This window comes from Salvelinus fontinalis, chromosome 20 (genome assembly GCF_029448725.1).
Source record: "Salvelinus fontinalis isolate EN_2023a chromosome 20, ASM2944872v1, whole genome shotgun sequence".
NCBI classification, from domain to species: Eukaryota; Metazoa; Chordata; class Actinopteri; order Salmoniformes; family Salmonidae; genus Salvelinus; species Salvelinus fontinalis.
Window position 1 is genome coordinate 23,153,074 of NC_074684.1, and position 20,447 is coordinate 23,173,520.

The following is a 20,447-nucleotide window of genomic DNA, read 5'->3' on the forward strand; positions in this document are numbered from 1 at the left end:
CTGAGATAAACGGTAGAGCTGCTACTTTCAATGTGCGGGACTCTAACCCGGATATTTATAAGAAATCCTGCTATGACCTCCGACGAACCATCAAACAGGCAAAGCGTCAACACAGGAAAAAGATCGAATCGTACGACATCTGCTCCGATTCTCGTCGGCGGTGGCAGAGCTTGCAAACTACTACATTCAACAAAGGGAAGCACAGCCGAGAGCTGCCCAGTGACACGAGCCTACCAGACGAGCTAAATAACTTCTATGCTTGCTTCGAGGCAAGAAACACTGAAACATGCATGAGAGCATCAGCTGTTCCAGACGACTGTGAGACCTGTAAACAGGTCAACATTCACAGGTCGCTGGGCCAGACGGATTACCAGGACGTGCACTCCGAGCGTGCACAGACCAACTGGCAAGTATCTTCACTGACATTTTCAACCTCTCCCTGTCTGTGTCTGTAATACCAAAATGTTTCAAGCAGACCACCATAGTGCCGTGCCCAAGAAAACTAAGGTAACCTGCCTAAATTACTACCGACCCGTAGCACTCACGTCTGTAGCCATGAAATACTTTGAAAGGCTGGTCATGGCTCACATCAACACCATTGTCCCAGAAACCCTAGACCCACTCCAATTTGCGTACCGCCCTATCAGATCCACAGATGATGCACTTTCTATTGCACTCCACACTGCTCTTTCCCACCTGGACAAAAGGAACACCTATGTGAGAATGCTATTCATTAACCAAAGCTCAGCGTTCAACACCATAGTGCCCTCAAGTCTCATCAATAAGCTAAGGACCCTGGGACTAAACACCTCCCTCTGCAACTGGATCCTGGACTTCCTGATGGGCCGCCCCCAGGTGGTAAGGGTAGGTAACAACACATTCGCCACGCTGATCCTCAACACTGGGGCCCCTCAGGGGTGTGTGCTCTGTCCCCTCCTGTACTCCCTGATCCCTCATGACTGTACGGCCAGGCATGACTCCAACACCATCATTAAGTTTGCCGATGACACAACAGTGGTAGGCTTGATCACCGACAACGATGAGACAGCCTATAGGGAGGACTCCTGAACGTCTAATCAAATGGCTACCCGGACTATTTGCATCCCCCCTCTTTTACAACGCTGCTACTCTCTGTTGTTACCATCTATGCATAGTCACTTTAATAACTCTACCTACATGTACATATCACCTCAACTCACCGGTGCCCCCGCACATTGACTCTGTACCGGTACCCCCCTGTATACAGTCTCGCTATTGTTATTTTACTGCTGCTCATAAATTACTTGTTACTTTTATTTCTTACTCTTATTCCTATTTTTTATTTGTATATAGATACACTGCTCAAAAAAGAAAGGGAACACTTAAACATCACAATGTAACTCCAAGTCAATCACACGTCTGTGAAATCAAACTGTCCACTTAGGAAGCAACACTGATTGACAATAAATTGCACATGCTGTTGTGCAAATGGAATAGACAAAAGGTGGAAATTATAGGCAATTAGCAAGACACCCTCAATAAAGGAGTGATTCTGCAGGTGGTGACCACAGACCACTTCTCAGTTCCTATGCTTCCTGGCTGATGTTTTGATCACTTTTGAATGCTGGCGGAGCTCTCACTCTAGTGGTAGCATGAGACGGAGTCTACAACCCACACAAGTGGCTCAGGTAGTGCAGCTCATCCAGGATGGCACATCAATGCGAGCTGTGGCAAGAAGGTTTGCTGTGTCTGTCAGCGTAGTGTCCAGAGCATGGAGGCGCTACCAGGAGACAGGCCAGTACATCAGGAGACGTGGAGGAGGCCGTAGGAGGGCAACAACCCAGCAGCAGGACCGCTACCTCCGCCTTTGTGCAAGGAGGAGCACTGCCAGAGCCCTGCAAAATGACCTCCAGCAGGCCACAAATGTGCATGTGTCAGCATATGGTCTCACAAGGGCTCTGAGGATCTCATCTCGGCACCTAATGGCAGTCAGGCTACCTCTGGCGAGCACATGAAGGGCTGTGCGGCCCCACAAAGAAATGCCACCCCACACCATGACTGACCCACCGCCAAACCGGTCATGCTGGAGGATGTTGCAGGCAGCAGAACGTTCTCCACGGCGTCTCCAGACTCTGTCACGTCTGTCACATGTGCTCATGTGCTCAGTGTGAACCTGCTTTCATCTGTGAAGAGCACAGGGCGCCAGTGGCGAATTTGCCAATATTGGTGTTCTCTGGCAAATGCCAAATGTCCTGCACGGTGTTGGGCTGTAAGCACAACCCCCACCTGTGGACGTCGGGCCCTCATACCACCCTCATGGAGTCTGTTTCTGACCGTTTGAGCAGACACATGCACATTTGTGGCCTGCTGGAGGTCATTTTGCAGGGCTCTGGCAGTGCTCCTCCTTGCACAAAGGCGGAGGTAGCGGCCCTGCTGCTGGGTTGTTGCCCTCCTACGGCCTCCTCCACGTCTCCTGATGTACTGGCCTGTCTCCTGGTAGCGCCTCCATACTCTGGACACTACGCTGACAGACACAGCAAACCTTCTTGCCACAGCTCGCATTGATGTGCCATCCTGGATGAGCTGCACTACCTGAGCCACTTGTGTGGGTTGTAGACTCCGTCTCATGCTACCACTAGAGTGAGAGCTCCGCCAGCATTCAAAAGTGATCAAAACATCAGGCAGGAAGCATAGGAACTGAGAAGTGGTCTGTGGTCACCACCTGCAGAATCACTCCTTTATTGAGGGTGTCTTGCTAATTGCCTATAATTTCCACCTTTTGTCTATTCCATTTGCACAACAGCATGTGCAATTTATTGTCAATCAGTGTTGCTTCCTAAATGGACAGTTTGATTTCACAGAAGTGTGATTGACTTGGAGTTACATTGTGTTGTTTAAGTGTTCCCTTTATTTTTCTGAGCAGTGTATATATAAAAAATAACTGCATTGTTGGTCAGGGGCTCATAAGTAATAATTTCACTGTTTTATTCGGAGCATGTGACTAATAGCATTTGATCTGATCTATTTTCCCTTCATAAATCACCAGAAACAACTATTTCACAGTCATTTCTTTAACACCTACAAGGGCGTTGACCTCAGAACCCATTGAGTGACCTCCCCAATATGCAACTCAAAGTTACGCCCTCGTCGCGCAGTGTATACCCATTGATTATTGAATACTTAAATGTGTGATCTTTGCTTATGCTTGATGGCTTTTTAGATTATGACAGATAATCCTGCATTATTACAATTCTAATTGTTTATTGCAAATGGGCCCATAATTGATGACTATATGTTGTCAACTGAATCATGTGGACTCATCAGACACAGTAAACAACATACAATAGGAGTCTCCACAGACTAAAAATCTAATTTCATTGGTTGTGAAGCAGCATCCGTCTGTTTATATAATGCTCAGAGGAAAGTCTAGGTGCTCATAGAGCCTGAGACTGAAGGAGGTCGTGCATGGTTTGCTGACTATCATTAGGTGAGATTAAACTTTTCATATGCATGATCTATATTACACACCATCATTTCATAACCAATTGTTCAACGAGTCAACATGACTACAGTGTTTACTTGTCTCTTTGTTTCCCTCAGCTGAAAGGATCCTGACCAGAGCACAAAATCAGTGCTTGGTGTTTCCAATGAAGTAATACGGATTAAGGTATTGATTGCTGAGAACTAATTAAATAAACGCACAATATTTGTAGATATTAAGGTGAGTATAAGTTTTAGGTTGATTGCATGGAGTCTGTTTATTCATACCACTTTTTCATACTTTCAAAAGAGCAAGAATAAGGAAGATGACATTTCAACACTATTTTCTTTCTTTGTGACCTTTCAATCAAGAACCCCATACAGTATGACTAGTTGATGCTACCCCAATTTTGCTTCATTTACTTCTGTGATGTGAAATTGTTGTTGATACTAGTCATGTACAGAAGTAGTTGTTCAAGTTGCACGATTACATTTACATACTATGAATATATAGTATAAAAGTTTGATAAAAACTGTGTTTATTAAATGTGTAACTATTTCATGAAGATAGTAATGGCTTACTATTTATATGGGAATGTGTTACCATAGCCATTTTTCCCTCAAGTGCATTGTCCTCATTTGTGTTATTTTTAGAAATAAACTGGATTCCGATGGGAAGCATTATCAGCAGGATGTGTTGTATTATCAGAAGCTCAATAATCTGACTCAGACAACGTTTTCAACTAGCAGTTCAGTGTTCCGTCTGTTACAGTAACACTATTCTTGCAAAACTTTCATTGAACGTAAGTCCAGTTAATTTTTGCAAACATAAATGTAGATGAAAACATGAAAAATGCTGAAAAACACATTTAAAGATGTGATCAAATTGTTCCTTGTCTCTAGGCCTAAAACACCAGGTGGAATGGACTTCTCAAATACTTCGAACCTCAACAGCACTGTGAAATCACAGACTCTTTTCTGCTACGAGTCTTTGAGTGGATCGTGTGTGAGGTTTGCTCGACCCCTGAGCATTCAGGTTCCGATGTTCACATCGATGGTGTTGGCCATACTGGTGACTGTTATTGGGAACCTTCTGGTCATCACCTCCATTGCACACTTCAAGCAGCTCCAAACCTCCGTAAACCAACTGCTCGTCTCCCTGGCTGTGTGTGACCTCCTTCTGGGAGTGTTTGTAATGCCGTGCAGTGCTGTGCGCTCTGTCCAGGGCTGTTGGTACCTAGGAGGGTTTCTGTGTAAGCTCCACACCAGCACTGATATTATGCTGAGCACATCCTCCATCTTCCATCTATCCTTCATCTCCATTGACCGTTACTTTGCTGTCTGCAGACCACTATCATACAGACTGATCATCACCAATAACACTGTATTGATCATGATCACCACCAGTTGGCTGGTCCCTGCCATTTTTTCTTATGGAATGATCTTCCCTGAGATCAATCTGAAAGGCAGGGAGGATTTCTATGAAACACATGTCAAGTGCATTGGAGGCTGTCAGGTGTTCTTTAGTCCAGTGGCAGCTGTAGTAGCATCCTCCTTCAGTTTTTACATCCCAGGCATGATCTTGATTTGTATATATTCCAAGATATATTGGGTTGCCAGGGCTCAGGCCAGGTCCATTAAAGATTTATCTCGTCAGTTTAAAGAGGCAGACTCTGGACGTAGAGAAAGACGAGGGGCAAATATTCTGGCAATAGTAGTTGGAGTGTTTCTAATCTGCTGGAGTCCCTTTTCCTTGTGCCTCATCATTGACCCTTTCATACAGTACTCTATCCCCCCGCTGTTGGGGGATACCCTGGTTTGGTTTGGATATTTGAACTCTGCTTTTAACCCTATTGTCTATGCTTTCTTTTACACTTGGTTCAGGAGGGCTTTGAGAATCATCATCAGTGGTCACATCTTTCGCAGAGGTTCTTGTAGAGTTAGATTGTATTCTGAGTAAAGTTTCAGTTGACATTGTATGTGTTCAAATAAATATATGAATTATTGTGGGATGTAACATGTGACAGCTATGCAACTAAAAGATAAAGCTTGAGTGAAAATGTAACAGAAGCTGCTTTTAACCTGTTTCATATAAAGCGGTTTGCCTGAAATAAATGTATTTCAATGCCTGTGATGCTTGTGCCTGTCACCTTGTTTAATAGTGTTCTTTGTCTCCTCCTAGTGCCTACTTGAGGTACACACCGCTGGAACAGTAATTCTGAGCTTAGAGCTCATGACATCACTATTTTACAAAACTATCATACTGTACATTACTTGAATATACACATATAATATAAACAGATGTAAATCATGTAACCTATTATAACTGGCTGGTAGCTGGGAAAGGGGTGTGACCAAAATATGTCCAATACAGTATATAAACCCTGTCATTCTTCTAAGAAGACTGTGCTGGATTCAGCACCACTCACACACCTGCACCTGTGACTACAGTTGCAAGTGATCAGCTCTAACTTGAATATCTTTTGTTTTTGGCAATGGATATCTCATCTCATCAACATCTGGATCCAAAGATGTTCTGTTACCCAGAATCAAATGCCTCCTGCACCAGAGAAATCTTCAGTGAAGGAGTTCAAATTGCTTTATACTTTGTGTTTGTTTCTGTTATGCTGGTCACTATTCTAGGGAACGGTGTGGTCATTATCTCCATTGCTCACATAAAACAGCTCCACACGCCAACGAACATGCTTATAATGTCTTTGGCAGTTGCAGACCTGCTAGTTGGAGTAACTGTGATGCCTTTTAGTACAATTAAGGCTGTGGAGGGCTGCTGGTACTTTGGAGATGCTTTTTGTTTGCTGCATTTTGATATGTTCCTCACATCTGTTTCAATTTTCCACCTGGTATTCATAGCCATAGATCGATATGAGGCTGTGTGCAGTCCACTTCGCTATTCCACCAAGATTACAATACCAATTGCATGGCTCATGGTTTTTGCCAGTTGGGCCGTTGCTGCATTGTACTCATATTGCCTACTATATTCAAAAGCAAATGTAAGAGGACTGGATGAATTAATTGCATCCATATACTGCCTGGGAAGTTGTAATCTTTTCCTTAATGCTCTGTGGGCGCCCTAGACACATTGATAGCCTTTTTCTTTCCGTGCTCTGTAATGGTGGGTTTGTATACCAAAATATTTTTGGTGGCAAAAGAACATCTAAGGAAGATTGAAGGCAGCCAAAATAATTCCAATGAGGGAGGTAGAGGTGTGGTGTCTAAACGGTCAGAGCAGAAAGCAGCTAAAACTTTAGGCATTGTGGTGGGTGTTTTCATCTTTTGCTGGCTGCCTTTCTTTGTTAATTCCATAGTTGATCCATACACAAACTTTAGCACACCACCTATTCTCTTTGAAGTGTTTATCTGGCTGGGTTACTTTAATTCTACTGCAAATCCAATCATCTATGCACTGTTTTATCCATGGTTTCGAAAATGTCTTAATCTTATTGTCACATTGAAAATATTCAATAGGAATTCTTCCTATATAAATGTATTTGCTACTACATGATCTATTGTAAAGCTACATCAATATACTATTCAACCATGTGTGAACAGTATGTAACTAACTTCATGCAAAAACATTTAAATGTTTCATAATAGCCCTTTTTTGGGCATAGGATGAATTGTCCAGCTACTGTAATTTACTTCTCACAAAAGGATTCATGTCAATCCATGTACAGTATGTGGCTTAGTGGCATTTTTTTTTTACCTAAGCAATGACCTGTCCACTTTGGACAGTGTGTTCAATGAGGCAAATGAAGAGAAGCATTTGAGAAACCTCTTCTGCACATTATACTGCTGTCGATATTTGTCTGGTCTTTTCATGTAACCTTGTTTAACTTATTAATCCTTTCTTATTGTATTTTGAATGTAGCATAGGCCTACCTTAGAATGAAGCGTCATAAAGTACATAAAATGTGTCTTTGGATTTTTTTTTGTAACTCAATCATCTTGTGTCTAATCATATAATGGCTAGAGGTGAACTAAACAATCAGAGGTACCCGGCTTCCAGTCACATTGTTTAAGCTAGACATTTTAACAAAGATGATCTATTAGAGTGAGAAGACAGCTGCTCTAACGATGGAAAAGCATGTCCTCAAAGATAGAAGGCAGGCAGGAGTAGGCGAGTTTAAGCCATTCAGAGGGCAAATACGCATATAAACAACAGGCACAATTTAGCCTTAGCTCTGCCGAGGCTGATTATAAAAGGATGTTCCGGTTGTTAGTGGAAATGGAAGCGAGAGCGCGTGACGTCACCTCCGTTTTTGAACGTTAACAAGGAGACACTACGTCTTAACTCCTCGTCCACATTTTCTGGATTGGTTGAACAGTGCAGAAGAGAACCTCTACTAACATTTAAAAAAAAAATCTCATCAAGACCAGAATGTGAGGGATCTAGTTTCAGGAGTTTATTTTATGCCCGCTATGTTAGGTTATATATATTTTTTTAAGTTACCGTAATGCCATGTGCGTCCAATTATATCTGTGCATTTGTAACAAACAAACCATTATGAAACTTATATTCGTTCAAATAAGCAAGACGTAACAAATTAGCAATCAGTTACATTTTTGTTGACCAAATTCGACATTCTCATTGACCTACATGCACAAATTCCTCACTTCCTGGTCTTTTTTACGTGGAAAGATTTTGGGCGAAGTAAATCCTCTCACTTCGCCTCTTGCACTCTGATTTGATCTTTGCTGTAAAGCGGTATAGAGTGGATCATGTGACTAGAAAAACATGACACACCTATCAGGAAGCAGAGGTTAGGCCGAGCAGACTGTCAAGACAGAACTCATTAAGGTAAACGAATATTTAGTGTTCACCCAACTTTGCCATCAGCAATGTTTGGAAATGCAATGATTAGTAAATGTCGACAAGCGACAATTAAGCTGTAAATCATGCGACCTGAAACGGATCTTATTAATGTTTACTGAAAGTTGTCAGCATTTGTGCAACGGAGATACAACAATTTATCTCTTGTACGCTGCAGTATTTCCTTGATCTAAATGAACATGGCTACTTTACCATTCATGTTTTTAGCGTTTGATGAAATGTATATGATGACATACGAGTAGCAAATAGACACAGTGGGGAGGGGGCGTATTTGACATTCATCCATGCCCAGTTATTCAGGCGTTCGTATTTCCGCATTTTTCTGGCCTAGTTTGTCAGGTTGAGGGCGTTAGCTTGCCCTGCCTGTGCTCTCTTCCAATGCCTGTATCTGATTGGACGGTTGGCTGATGAACTTCAACTAACCTCTTGCAGACTGTATTCTTGTGTACATTCATGTGTTTCTCTTACTGATGGCCTATTATGTTCCTCAACATTCATGGTTTATTCACTTAAAAACAATTTTATGCAAGCATTTGGGATTTTCCCACTTTGGCGACAGCACGTATGTATGTCTAGGGGAATGAGTGTTCATAATACATAAAGCAGGTGGGAGTGAATAGAAGTGAACTGAGGCAAGCCATGTGAGTGACTGACAACAATACTTGTAACATTTTATATTTCAAGGTCTTGAGGAGACTCCCAATGTGTCAACGATGGCCTACCAGTACGGAAAAGTGCAGGACCCAAATGTGCTTACTCAGACGATAATCTCCAACATCCAAAAGATAGCACAACAAAGTAATTGATACACATGGACTAACTGTGCACACAACCACAACAAGTAAATCAGTACAAACAAGTTTTGTTATATCCTCAGACTTTAGTAGGCCAATAGGCTACTACTATACATATCCTATGAGGCCTGGGGGTAGACTCAAAAGTATTAATATATCTACATTATATTTTTTATTTTGAATGAATTTTCAAATGTAATACTTTTCCTATTGAATGAACCCACGTATTGTTTTGTGTCACAATATGTGTGCCTTGTTTCTACCAGCATCTGAAATACAGAGTATTGTGGATAAGTTGGGAACACCACAAGACACAACTGAGCTCAGACAGCAACTGTGAGTTCCGTTTTAATCAGAATAAGTCTCTTGTAGTCTGTAACTTTTAAAGATGTTTTTACATGCAGGTATATGTATTATAATGGAATATCTAAATTAGGCTTTTGACTTTTCAAATGTAGGCAGCAGAAACAGCAGAATGTCAACCACCTTGCCAAAGAAACTGACCGAAGTGTGAAGCAATTTGGCTCTTTACCTGTCACAACTGAACAGGTACTCAACACCTTTTTTTGAACAACAAGCAACAAAATGTATAGTAACTACTGTCATGTGCAATAGCAGACAGAACATTATTCACACAGTAATGTAAAAACAGCTAGGTGAACAGCACCTCAGTGCTCATTGGTCACATGTTAGGTGGGCTGGCCTGTGTTGTCCAAGCTGGTCCCTGGATGACCTGTTCCTAAGTCTCAAGTCTCAATCAACACAACTTGTCAATAAAAAAGAATTGCACTTGTAGAAGTGCCCTCCGTTCACCTTTTATGAATGCATTTGTCATTAAATTGGCAATCAACAGTTGCTACATCCATATTTGGACTTAAATGTATCCATTGGTTCTTGAAGAATATTACTTATACATGCCTCCATGAGTTTAGTTCAACGGTCGTACCCCATCAGAACCCAAAATGTAAGCTTGTTTTATTCCAATGTTTGTAAACAAAGTAAATGTAAACAAACAATGTATAGCATTAAAAAAACATGGTTAAAACTATAATTTTTATATCATGGATGGTCAGTCCTTGCATCCATAGCTCTGTCTTTTAATTTGAGAGTGGATATATTTCCCTAGTCACATCCCCCGCGTTATGACGAAACAGTGTTGGGGAGTATGCTTTGTTTTTGTTTTAACTGCTGATTGCTGCTTTGTATTTGCGTCTTTTATCTTAGCCAACTTTCAACAAACTTACCCTGCATTGTCAATGTTTCTGACTGGGAACAATCGTTTTGAATGGTCATCCAACTCCGAATTCAAAGTCGGAAACTCTGGCATCTTTCTAAAGCTCAGACTTTCCGACATGAAGATCACTGATATCATGAGTTGACCTCAGTTTTTTTTCTTGAGTTCCCAGATGCAGGTACCATCAGTCCGGTAAAATAAAATAAAAAATTATTTCAATTTATGGTCCACAGTGCCTCGCAAGTGCTACATTAGCACATCTATTTTGTTATCAAAGCTTGAGTTTTGAAATCTAATATGGTCTGAGAATAACAATATTGGCAGGACAGGCATATAGCCAAGATGCTGTGATAATGTACTAGGAAATGTATTCGGTCTAGAACTGTTTTATATTAGGTTAATGTCAAATGTTTTTAGTCATGTTTAAAAATAAATCTGAGCGGTAGGTCTCTGCTTGCTTTTTGACTGGGAAAGTGATCTTGACTCTGAAAAGGTTGGTGACCACTGCTGTATATAATTCAAAACAACACTGTACTGTGCAACACTGCATATTCCCATGAAATTGAGATTGAGATCAAATGGTTGGCATGCAGATGCAACATGGACGTTTCACCGGTAAAACTTGAAGAATTATCATTCACAATTGACAGTGAGAAATGTGAAGAGAGGGTGACCTCAAAAATGTGTGCGTAAAGTAGAGCTAAAGAAAAGCTTGCGCAGAACGTGTTTCGGATCTTCAGCTCTGGAGAAGAGGGTTCCAGTGGGGCGGGGGGTTACTTTCGGATCCGCCTTTATTTATATATACTGCTGGTGCACTATTCTTAAACACATTAAGCCTTTATTTCCTGTTTTCATAGTTGTGCCTTCTCGTTCAAGGAAGGCCCAAGGCACACTGCATGAACATTTTTCCTGACAGCAGAAATCCAACAGTGTTGAAGGAATTTCTGTTTGTGTGTGGTAAAGAAAGCAATTATTGCATTCTTGTAGAGCTCATAAGGAAAGGTTGGAATGCACGCCATGGCAGGAATAAAGCAATTCTTACAAACATCCACATTTTCTGTTTTTCAATACTGTCCTGGATGTTTAATTTAGACAATGGAAAGACAAATGATGGGTTTAATTGCAAACACGTTCTAGTTGTATTTCTTGCTAACGAAAATATATATAAATATTTTTCATATAAGTCACATTATGAGTTGTTAGTATTTCACTTCTGCTTATGTAAAGTAGGACATGAGGGCCTGAGACGGAAGTCCTAAGAATAATTCTCTATCGGTTGAGATTAAAGAGTGATGCTATAGCACAGTATCATGAACACTGTATGTGACGTTAACTCATTTGTTTACATATACCTCTCTTCTAGCGCCAGAGAAAGATCCAGAAAGACCGATTTATCAATGACTTCTCCAATGCACTGGCCAATTTCCAAAAGACACAGAGGCAGGCTGCTCAGAAAGAGAAGGCGTTTGTTGCCAGAGTCCGTGCCGAGTCCAGAGTGTCGGTTAGTAATCATACAAAATGTACACAAACTTTACTAGGTACAGACAAGAGGAGGCTGGTTGGAGGAAATATAGGAAGACAGGCTAATTTGAATGGCTGGAATGGAATTAATGTAACGGATTCAAACGTGGTTTCCATATGTTTGAAACGTTTCATACCGTTCCACAAATTCTATTCCAGCCATTAGAATGAGCCCATGCTCCTATAGCTCCTCCCACTAGCCTCCACTGGTACAGACCACACCTTCAACATAACGTTTTTGTTTAATGCAGGAAAAGGTTTAAAGGTACTGGATGGGGGTGTGTGTATGTGTTACGTTACAGCCTTATTCGAAAATGGATACAAGTAAATAATATTAGTCAATCTACACACACTACCCCATAATGACAAAGCGAAAACATGTGTTTAGAATTTCTTTTGCAAATGTATTAAAAATGAAAAACTGATACCTTATTTACATAAGTATTCAGACCCTTTCCAATAAGACTCAAAATTGAGCTCCAGTGCATCCTGGTTCCATTGATCATCCTTAAATGTTTCTACAATGTGATTGGAGTCCACCTGTGGTAAATTCAATTGATTGGACATTATTTGGAAAGGCACATACCTGTCTATATAGGATCCCACAGTTGACAGTACATGTCAGAGCAAAAACCAAGCCATGAGGTCAAAGGAATTGTCTGTAGAGCTCCAATATAGGATTGTGTCGACACAGATCTGGAGAAGGGTATCAAAAGATTTCTGCAGCATTTAAGGTCCCCAGGAACACAGTGCCCTCCATTCTTAAATAGAAGAAGTTTGGAACAATCAAGACGTAACAAAATGTGGGGAAAAGTCAAGGGGTCTGAATACTTTTCAAATGCACTGTGTATATACACATTTAGTTACGTTACAGCCTTATTCTAAAATGTATTAAATTGTTTTTTTTTCATCAATGTAAATGTCATATTTCAGTTTTTATTTTTAATGCATTTCCAAAACTTTCTAAAAAGCTGTTTTTGCTTTGTCATTATCGGGTATTGTGTGGAGATTGAGGATTTCTTATTTAATCAATTTTAGAACAAGGCTGTAAAGTAATAAAATGTGGAAAAAGTCAAGGGGTCTGAATACTTTACAAATGCACTGTATGTCTGTGTGTATATATATTACATAAGTATGCGTGTGTGTATATATATATATGTATGTGGACACCCCTTCAAATTAGTGGATTCAGCTGTTTCAGCCACACCCATTGCTGACAGGTGTATATAATCAAGCACACAGCCATAAAATCTATATAGACAAGCATTGGCAGTAGAATGGCCTTACTGAAGAGCTCAGTGACTTTCAACATGGCACCGTCATAGGATGCCACCTTTCCAACAAATCAGTTTGTCAAATTTCTGCCCTGCTAGAGCTGCCCCGGTTAACTGTAAGTGTTGTTATTGTGAAGTGGAATCGTTTAGGAGCAACAAGGGCTCAGCCGCAAAGTGGTAGGCCACACAAGCTCACAGAATGGGACAGCGGAGTTCTGAAGCGCATAGTGCGTTTAAAATCATCTGTTCTCGGTTGCAACACTCACTACCGAGTTACAAACTGCCTCTGGAAGCAACATCAGCACAAGAACTGTTCGTCGGGAGCTTCATGAAATGGGTTTCCATGGCCGAGCAGCCGCACATAAGCCTAAGATCACCATGCGCAATGCCAAGCGTCAGCTGGAGTGGTGTAAAGCTTGCTGCCATTGGACTCTGGAGCGGTGGAAACGAGTTCTCTGGAGTGATGAATCACGATTCACCATCTGGCAGTCGATGGACGAATCTGGGTTTGGCAGATGCCAGGAGAACGCTACCTACCTGAATGCATAGTGCCAACTGTCAAGTTTGGTGGAGGAGGAATAATGGCCTAGGGCTGTTTTTCATGGTTCGGGCTAGGCCCCTTAGTTCCAGTGAAGGGAAATCTTAACGCTACAGCATACTGACATTCTAGATGATTCTGTGATTTCAAATTTTGGGAAGACCCTTTCCTGTTTCTCACGTGACAATGCCCCCAGCGAGGTACATACAGAAATGTTTTGTCGATATATGTGTTGAAGAACTTGACTGTCCTGCACAGAGCCCTGACCTCAACCTTATCAAACACCTTTGGGATCAATTGGAACAGCGACTGTTAGCCAAGCCTAAACGCCTAACATAAGTGCCCTACCTCACTAATGCTCTTGTGGCTGAATGGAAGCAAATTCCCACAGCAATATTCCAACATCTAGTGGAAAGCCTGTTATAGCAGCAAAGGGGGGACCAACTCCATATTGATGCCCCTGATTTTGGAATGAGATGTTCGATGAGCAGGTGTCCACATACTTTTGGTCATGTAATGTATATACAGCCGTTGACTGGTGATAGGAGTAGTCAGTTATTTGGTTGTCAAGAGGGGAAGAAATGTAAATGTTTCAAGTGTGGCCTTTCCTCACAAACTGTAGTGACTTTACACAAAGCCATAAATCAAATCCCACCTGAAATTAGAGAGCATCAGACTGACTGTTCTGTCCACCCTCAGGGTGGCTATCCTGATGACAGCTTTGGAGGAAATGGAAACGTCTTTGAAAGGTCAGAGTTCAGCATTTCAGTGGTCTCATGCTTTTTGGGTGAAATAGTACACAGACATGCTGCACTAAATGTACTGTGCAAGCTGTTTAAATACATCCCACTGTCTGTTGCCACGTAAAACTGCATGCCGACCACAGAGGAAGGAACCACTGTAGACACTCATATTTAATGGATTTACCCAGAGTTCATAATCCTGATTCCTCTATTATTGCCTACAGTTGTGGAGAATGTAAACATCCTCTTTTACCGTTAAGATAATATTTTTGATTTGGTCTATTGGTGTTTAGCTCTTTTTTTGATTGTCCTGACCTTTTGTTCTACTATGAATTGCTTAACCATCAAATGAATGTTCACATACAAAACCCACAGTTGACTATTCTCTAACTGCTAGTTTATCTTAACATCCACTTTAGTGTTTACATGTAAGTCTTTACAGGCCCATCAGGCCCATCTCTCTCTAGCCCAGACAGACAGAGTGGGAGGTGAGTGTTTGCTTTGGGTGGTTCACCACGTCTTCCCCATGTCTGACTCTACAGTGGGGGGCAGGCCCAGGTCCAGTCACAGTCCCAGGAGGTGGCCATCACTGAAGAGGACCTGCAGCTCATCCAGGAGAGAGAGACTTCCATCAGACAGCTAGAGGTGACAGCATTCCTATTACTCACCATCAGTGAACAAGATTCAGGGTTAAATTATGATTTTGCTGGATGTCTTTCATTCCTTTAAATTGTCTTATACCATAAGCCATACAGTAATCCTAGCTTATTTGGTCCGAAGGCGATTTTATTTGCCCCCCTAAGTTTTCAGATAATTATTTTTTGACATAACGGACTGTAAAAACACCATAAAATCAGCTCCAAGTGATTTTAATTTCAAAAATCAATTCAAATGTTATTTGTCACATGCGCCGAATACAACCGGTGTAGACCTTACTGTCAAATGCTTACTTACAAGCCCTTAACCAACAATGCAGTTCAGGAAATAGAGTTAAGAAAATATTTACTAAATAAAGTAAAAATATAAAATCAAAAAGTAACACAAGAAAATGAAATTACAAGAGGCTAAATATAGGGGGTACCGGTACAGGTTAGTTGAGGTCAGTTGTATAGTGACTATGCATAGATAATAAACAGCGAGTAGCAGCAGTTGGGTGTAGGGGTCAATGTAAAAATTCCGGGTGGCCATTTGATTAATTGTTAGGCAGTCTTATGGCTTGGGGGTAGAAGCTGTTAAGGAGCCTTTTGGTCCTAGACTTGGCGCTCTGGGACCTCTTGCCATGCGTAAGCATAGAGAACAATCTATGACTTGGGTGACTGGAGTCTTTGACCATTTTTTGGGCCTTCCTCTGATACCGCCTAGTATATAAGTCCTGGATGTCATGAAGCTTGGTCCCGGTGATGTACTGGGCTGTACGCACTACACTCTGTAGTGCCTTACGGTCAGATGCCAAGCAGTTGCCATAACAGGCAGCGATGCAAATGGCCAGGATGCTCTCGATGGTGCAGCTCTAGAACTTTTGAGGATCTGGGGACCCATGCCAAATCTTTTCAATCTCCTGAGGGGGGAAAGGTGTTGTCTTGCCCTCTTCACAACTCTTGGTGTGTTTGGACCATGATAGTTCTTTGGTGATGTGGACACCAAGGAACATGAAACTCTTGACCTGCTCCACTACAGCCCCGTCGATGTTAATGGGGGCCTGTTTGGCCCTCCTTTTCCTATAGTCCACTATCAGCTCCTTTGTCTTGCTCACATTGAGGGAGAGGTTGTTGTCCAGGCACCACACTGCCAGACCTCCCTATAGTCTGTCTCATCGTTGTCATTGATCAGGCCTATCACTGTTGTGTCATCAGCCAACTTAATGATGGTGTTGGAGTCGTGCTTGGCCACGTAGTCATGGGTGAACAGGGAGTACAGGAGGGGACTAAGCACGCACCCCTGAAGGGCCCCAGTGTTGAGGATCAGCATTCTAAAATCTGTTCCCAAGTATTCCCACACATAATAGAGAGACACGTGAACTTATACCAATGCAAGTGAGGTTTGAAATTATTATGTTTTAGTAAAATATTGGGCTTCTTGCTGTCAATTTGCAGTCTTCAAATAACTTGTAATTGTGTTCTGGCCCCCCGACCATCCGCTCAAGAAAAAATGATCATGATGATCACTGCCTTATGCTATCCTGCAAATCACACTTACATAATGGATTTATATCCAGTCCATTTCATTTATGTTGTCTGTTTATTCAATGCTTGTTTTCTCTTTTTTTAGTCTGATATTACAGATATAAATGAAATATTTAAGGACTTGGGAATGATGGTCCATGAGCAAGGTGATGTGATCGGTAAGCATACATTCAGTCATTTACTCCTCTAAACTTCTGACTGTTAGAAACTTTTCCACTTTCAAAACATTGACAGCATACGCCTACAGGGATCAAATACTGCATGTTTAGGAGTCTTTATGGAGAACAGTCTAATGAGTGTTCTGGGTACAGAGGATGACAAACAGCTACGCTAGCTAGACACACACGATTATGTCCCACAGTTAAAACTGAAGGGATGTTAACGTGATAATGACATCATTTGAGAGGCTAGTCATCGTCATGGTGCACAAGTCAAAGGTTCTAACTTTTTCAGCAACATTTTCAAGAAAACATTCAACCAAAACTGAACCTCTGGGAGAGAATGACCCTTTCACTGTGCATTTATACCCCTAGACAGTATAGAGGCCAATGTCGAAACTGCTGACCTTCATGTTCAGAATGCCACCCAGCAGTTAGCACAGGCTGCAGACTATCAGGTAGGTAACATAAGAATCATTCTTTTGAGGGTGAATAAATCATTATGCTTTTTCTGTGTATTTTACAATGCTGTATCAAATGAATGTTCTTATAACATTAAGTGTTTCTTTTGCCCCTTTCAGCGCAAATCTAGAAAGAAGATCTGCATTCTCATTGTAGTTCTGGCAGTTCTTGCTGTTGTCGTTGGTTTAATCATCTGGGCATCAGTCAAAGGATGATGATGCTTTTCACATACTCTTTGGTCCTGGAATTTTAATGATTATTTAGGACTAAGTTTGAGTTACAAATCTCATAGCCATAATACTATAGTAAGAAGAATACACACAGAATTTACCTGAAATAGGCTTGTGTGATACAGTACCTGCTAATTATTATGGACTGTAGCCTAGTCTATGCACCAGAGGCCAAGAATTGTGCAATGCTAAGTAATATCTTGCATCACTTTTGCTGTCAAGTTCCACAGTGCTGTCTTATTCTTCACTTCAAGCCTTTATTTTCTATGAAGCAATTTATGCATTTTTATTTAATCTCACAAAGATTCTCACTGTATAAATAAATATGTACAGTGCCTTCAGAAAGTATTCATACTGCTTGACTTATTCCATATTTTGTTGTTATAGCCTGAATTCAAAATTGCTTAAATTGCTTTTTTTTCTCACCAATCTACACACCATAAAGACAAAGTGAAAATATGTTTTTGACATTTTTGCAAATGTATTGAAAAGTGTCTGTTGGAAAGCAGACTGAACCAGGTTTCCTCTAGGATTTTGCCTGTGCTTAGCTCTATTCTGATATATTTTTATCCTTAACTCCCTATTCCTTGCCGATGATGAGCATAACATTATGCAAAATTTTCTGCAGTTTTACTTTAGTGCCTTATTGCAAACATGATGCAAGTTTTGGAATATTTAAGGTTAGTATTGTGGAGTAACTGCAATGTTGTTGATCCATCTTCAGTTTTCTCCTACCACAGCCATTAAACTCTGTAACAGTTTTAAAGTCACCATTGGCTCCATGGTGAAATCCCTGAGTGGTTTCTTTCCTCTCTGACACCTGTATCTTTGTAGTGACTGGGTGTATTGCAACACCATCCCAAAGTATAATTAATAACATCACCATGCTCAAAGAGATATTCAATGTCTGCTTTTTATTTTTACCCATCTACCAAAAAGTCGGAGTGGACCTTTAGTCCGACTCAGGAGGTGTGCACACCACTCACCTCTTCCGAGTATATTACTTACTAATGTTCAGTCTCTGAATATTAAGGTTGACGAGCTCAGGGCAAGAATTTCCTTCCAGAGAGACATCAGGGATTGTAACATACTCTGTTTCACGGAAACATGGCTCTCGGGATATACTGTCTGAGTCCATTCAGCCAGTTGGTTTCTCAGTTCATCGCGCAGACAGGAATATATATCTCTCCAGGAAGAAGGGTGAGGATGTATGTTTCATGATTAACTACTCATGGTGTGATTGTGATAACGTACAGGAACTCAAGTCCTTTTGTTGACCCGACCTAGAATACCTCACCATCAAATGCTGACCGTATTACCTCCCAAGAGAATTCACTTCAGGTTATAGTCACAGCCGTGTATATTCCTCCTCAAGCCAACACCATGACGGCCCCCAAAGAACTTCATTGGACTTTATGCAAACTGGAAACCACATATCCTGAGGCTGCATTTATTCTAGCTGGGGACTTTTACTGAGCAAATTTGAGTAAAACGTTACCGAAGTTCTATACAGGCTTTTCGCTACACCCGCAATAACATCTGCTTAACACGTGTGTGTGACAAATAAAATTTGATTTGATAGGTGCCCTTCTTTGTGAGACATTGGAAAACATCCCTGGTCTTTGCGGTTGAATCTGTGTTTGAAATTCACTGTTCGTCTGAGGGAACTTACAATTGTATGTGTGGGGTACAGAGATGAGGTAGTCATTCAAAAATGTTAAACACTATTATTGCACACAGAGTGAGTCCATGCAACTAAGTATGTGAATTGTTAAGCTCTTTTTTTTTTTTACTCCTGAACTTTAGGCTCCCCATAAGGATGGGGATGAATACTTATTGACTCAAGACATTTAATTTAAAAAAGTAATACATTTTAGATTTCAGGCTGTAACACAACAAAATTTGGAAAAAGTCAAGGGGTGTGAATACTTTCTGAAGGCACAGTATGGGTTATACAATTATTGTGGAACTGTGAATGTTTTTGCTGCCTCACAAAAATTGTATCCGTTTTTATTCAGCTCTTTCCGTTTTCACTTTCTTCAATAAAAAGCACTAGATGCAATGAGCTCTTAATTACTGGCTTCCCTTTTTCCCCCCATTCTGACCTTTGCCTACTAATCATCATTCTTCTTTAATTCGGTGTGTTTTGGTTGTACTTTAGGCTACACAACTTTCTATCTTCTTTGTGTTTTCAATGGATACATATCAAAAGTTTAAATAATATACTTTTTCTTTTTGATTCTTGATTTTGTCCAGTTTTTCTGAGGGAAGAAGCTTTACTGTACAATATACTCCTGAAACATGCTAAATGAGCTGAATAACAGAATAAAACCCTGATTCGTGTACTCAATCTCATATGCTTAATTGCATTATTCTTGTTGAACAAGGGTTTTAGTGAAAATGAGCATATACAAATTCCAACACATTTACCATTTTATGCAGTGGGTGATTTTATTTCCTCTCCTCGTAGGTGTGTTTCTGGAGGAGGAGCAGTTCCAGTTTTTCTCCCTGCAGTTGATCTCTTGACAGATGAGTCTGCATGTACAGACTGGATGGCACTGATACATTTAGGAAAAGTTCAATTTAAGAAAGTTGTTTAATTTTTCACACAAAATATGACAGGGTGAAATATGAGAAACAGGCCTTCTGTATGCTTGTTTAAAAACGACTGGCTAAAATTATACAAAACATCTGTCGCATCACTTTTAATACTCTTATTTTTCATCCTCTGTATTCTATTTTAGCCTGATACATTTACGTGGAGCTTTTTTTATTTTATCTCTGGTTGGCATTTAGGCAAATAGCCTATTATGTCCTTACATGTTCAGAGATCATCCATCCAGTGTAACTATACATTGTAACCAGGTTCCCTGGCCTGTTGCACCATTCTGAATTGATGTGCTTGTCACACACCCATTCTGCACCCCCTGTGTTGTGATACAGGCAGTGAAATTTGGCAGAGTGGGGTAAATTGAGACAACCATGTTTCTGGGAAACCA

General features: G+C 40.9%; 2 protein-coding genes and 1 pseudogene across 2 annotated transcripts; all 3 read left to right on the forward strand.

The window, feature by feature from the left end:
- Positions 1–1,406: 1,406 nt before the first annotated feature.
- Positions 1,407–5,593, forward strand: LOC129817530 (trace amine-associated receptor 1-like). Its single transcript, XM_055872900.1, has 2 exons — positions 1,407–4,262; positions 4,363–5,593. Exon 2 carries the CDS (start codon positions 4,382–4,384, stop codon positions 5,417–5,419), a length of 1,038 nt encoding a protein of 345 aa, XP_055728875.1. The 5' UTR covers positions 1,407–4,262; positions 4,363–4,381; the 3' UTR covers positions 5,420–5,593.
- A 361-nt stretch (positions 5,594–5,954) lies between these two features.
- Positions 5,955–7,283, forward strand: LOC129817936 (trace amine-associated receptor 13c-like; annotated as a pseudogene).
- Positions 7,284–7,791: 508 nt separating this feature from the next.
- Positions 7,792–19,798, forward strand: LOC129817531 (syntaxin-7-like). Its single transcript, XM_055872901.1, has 10 exons — positions 7,792–8,278; positions 8,996–9,109; positions 9,372–9,441; positions 9,564–9,654; positions 11,703–11,840; positions 14,372–14,421; positions 14,958–15,060; positions 16,684–16,756; positions 17,132–17,214; positions 17,338–19,798. The coding sequence occupies exons 2-10, from the start codon at positions 9,025–9,027 to the stop codon at positions 17,431–17,433; spliced, it is 789 nt and encodes a 262-aa protein (XP_055728876.1). The 5' UTR covers positions 7,792–8,278; positions 8,996–9,024; the 3' UTR covers positions 17,434–19,798.
- The last annotated feature ends 649 nt before the right edge of the window (positions 19,799–20,447 follow it).

Excerpts from the sequence above, each read along its gene's own strand:
- LOC129817530 (XM_055872900.1), top strand. The coding sequence starts at position 4,382 with ATGGACTTCTCAAATACTTCGAACCTCAACAGCACTGTGAAATCACAG.
- LOC129817531 (XM_055872901.1), top strand. The coding sequence starts at position 9,025 with ATGGCCTACCAGTACGGAAAAGTGCAGGACCCAAATGTGCTTACTCAG. Across the intron at positions 11,841-14,371 it reads GTGCCGAGTCCAGAGTGTCG|GGTGGCTATCCTGATGACAG; the intron begins GTTAGTAATCAT and ends GTCCACCCTCAG. Across the intron at positions 15,061-16,683 it reads CTTCCATCAGACAGCTAGAG|TCTGATATTACAGATATAAA; the intron begins GTGACAGCATTC and ends CTCTTTTTTTAG.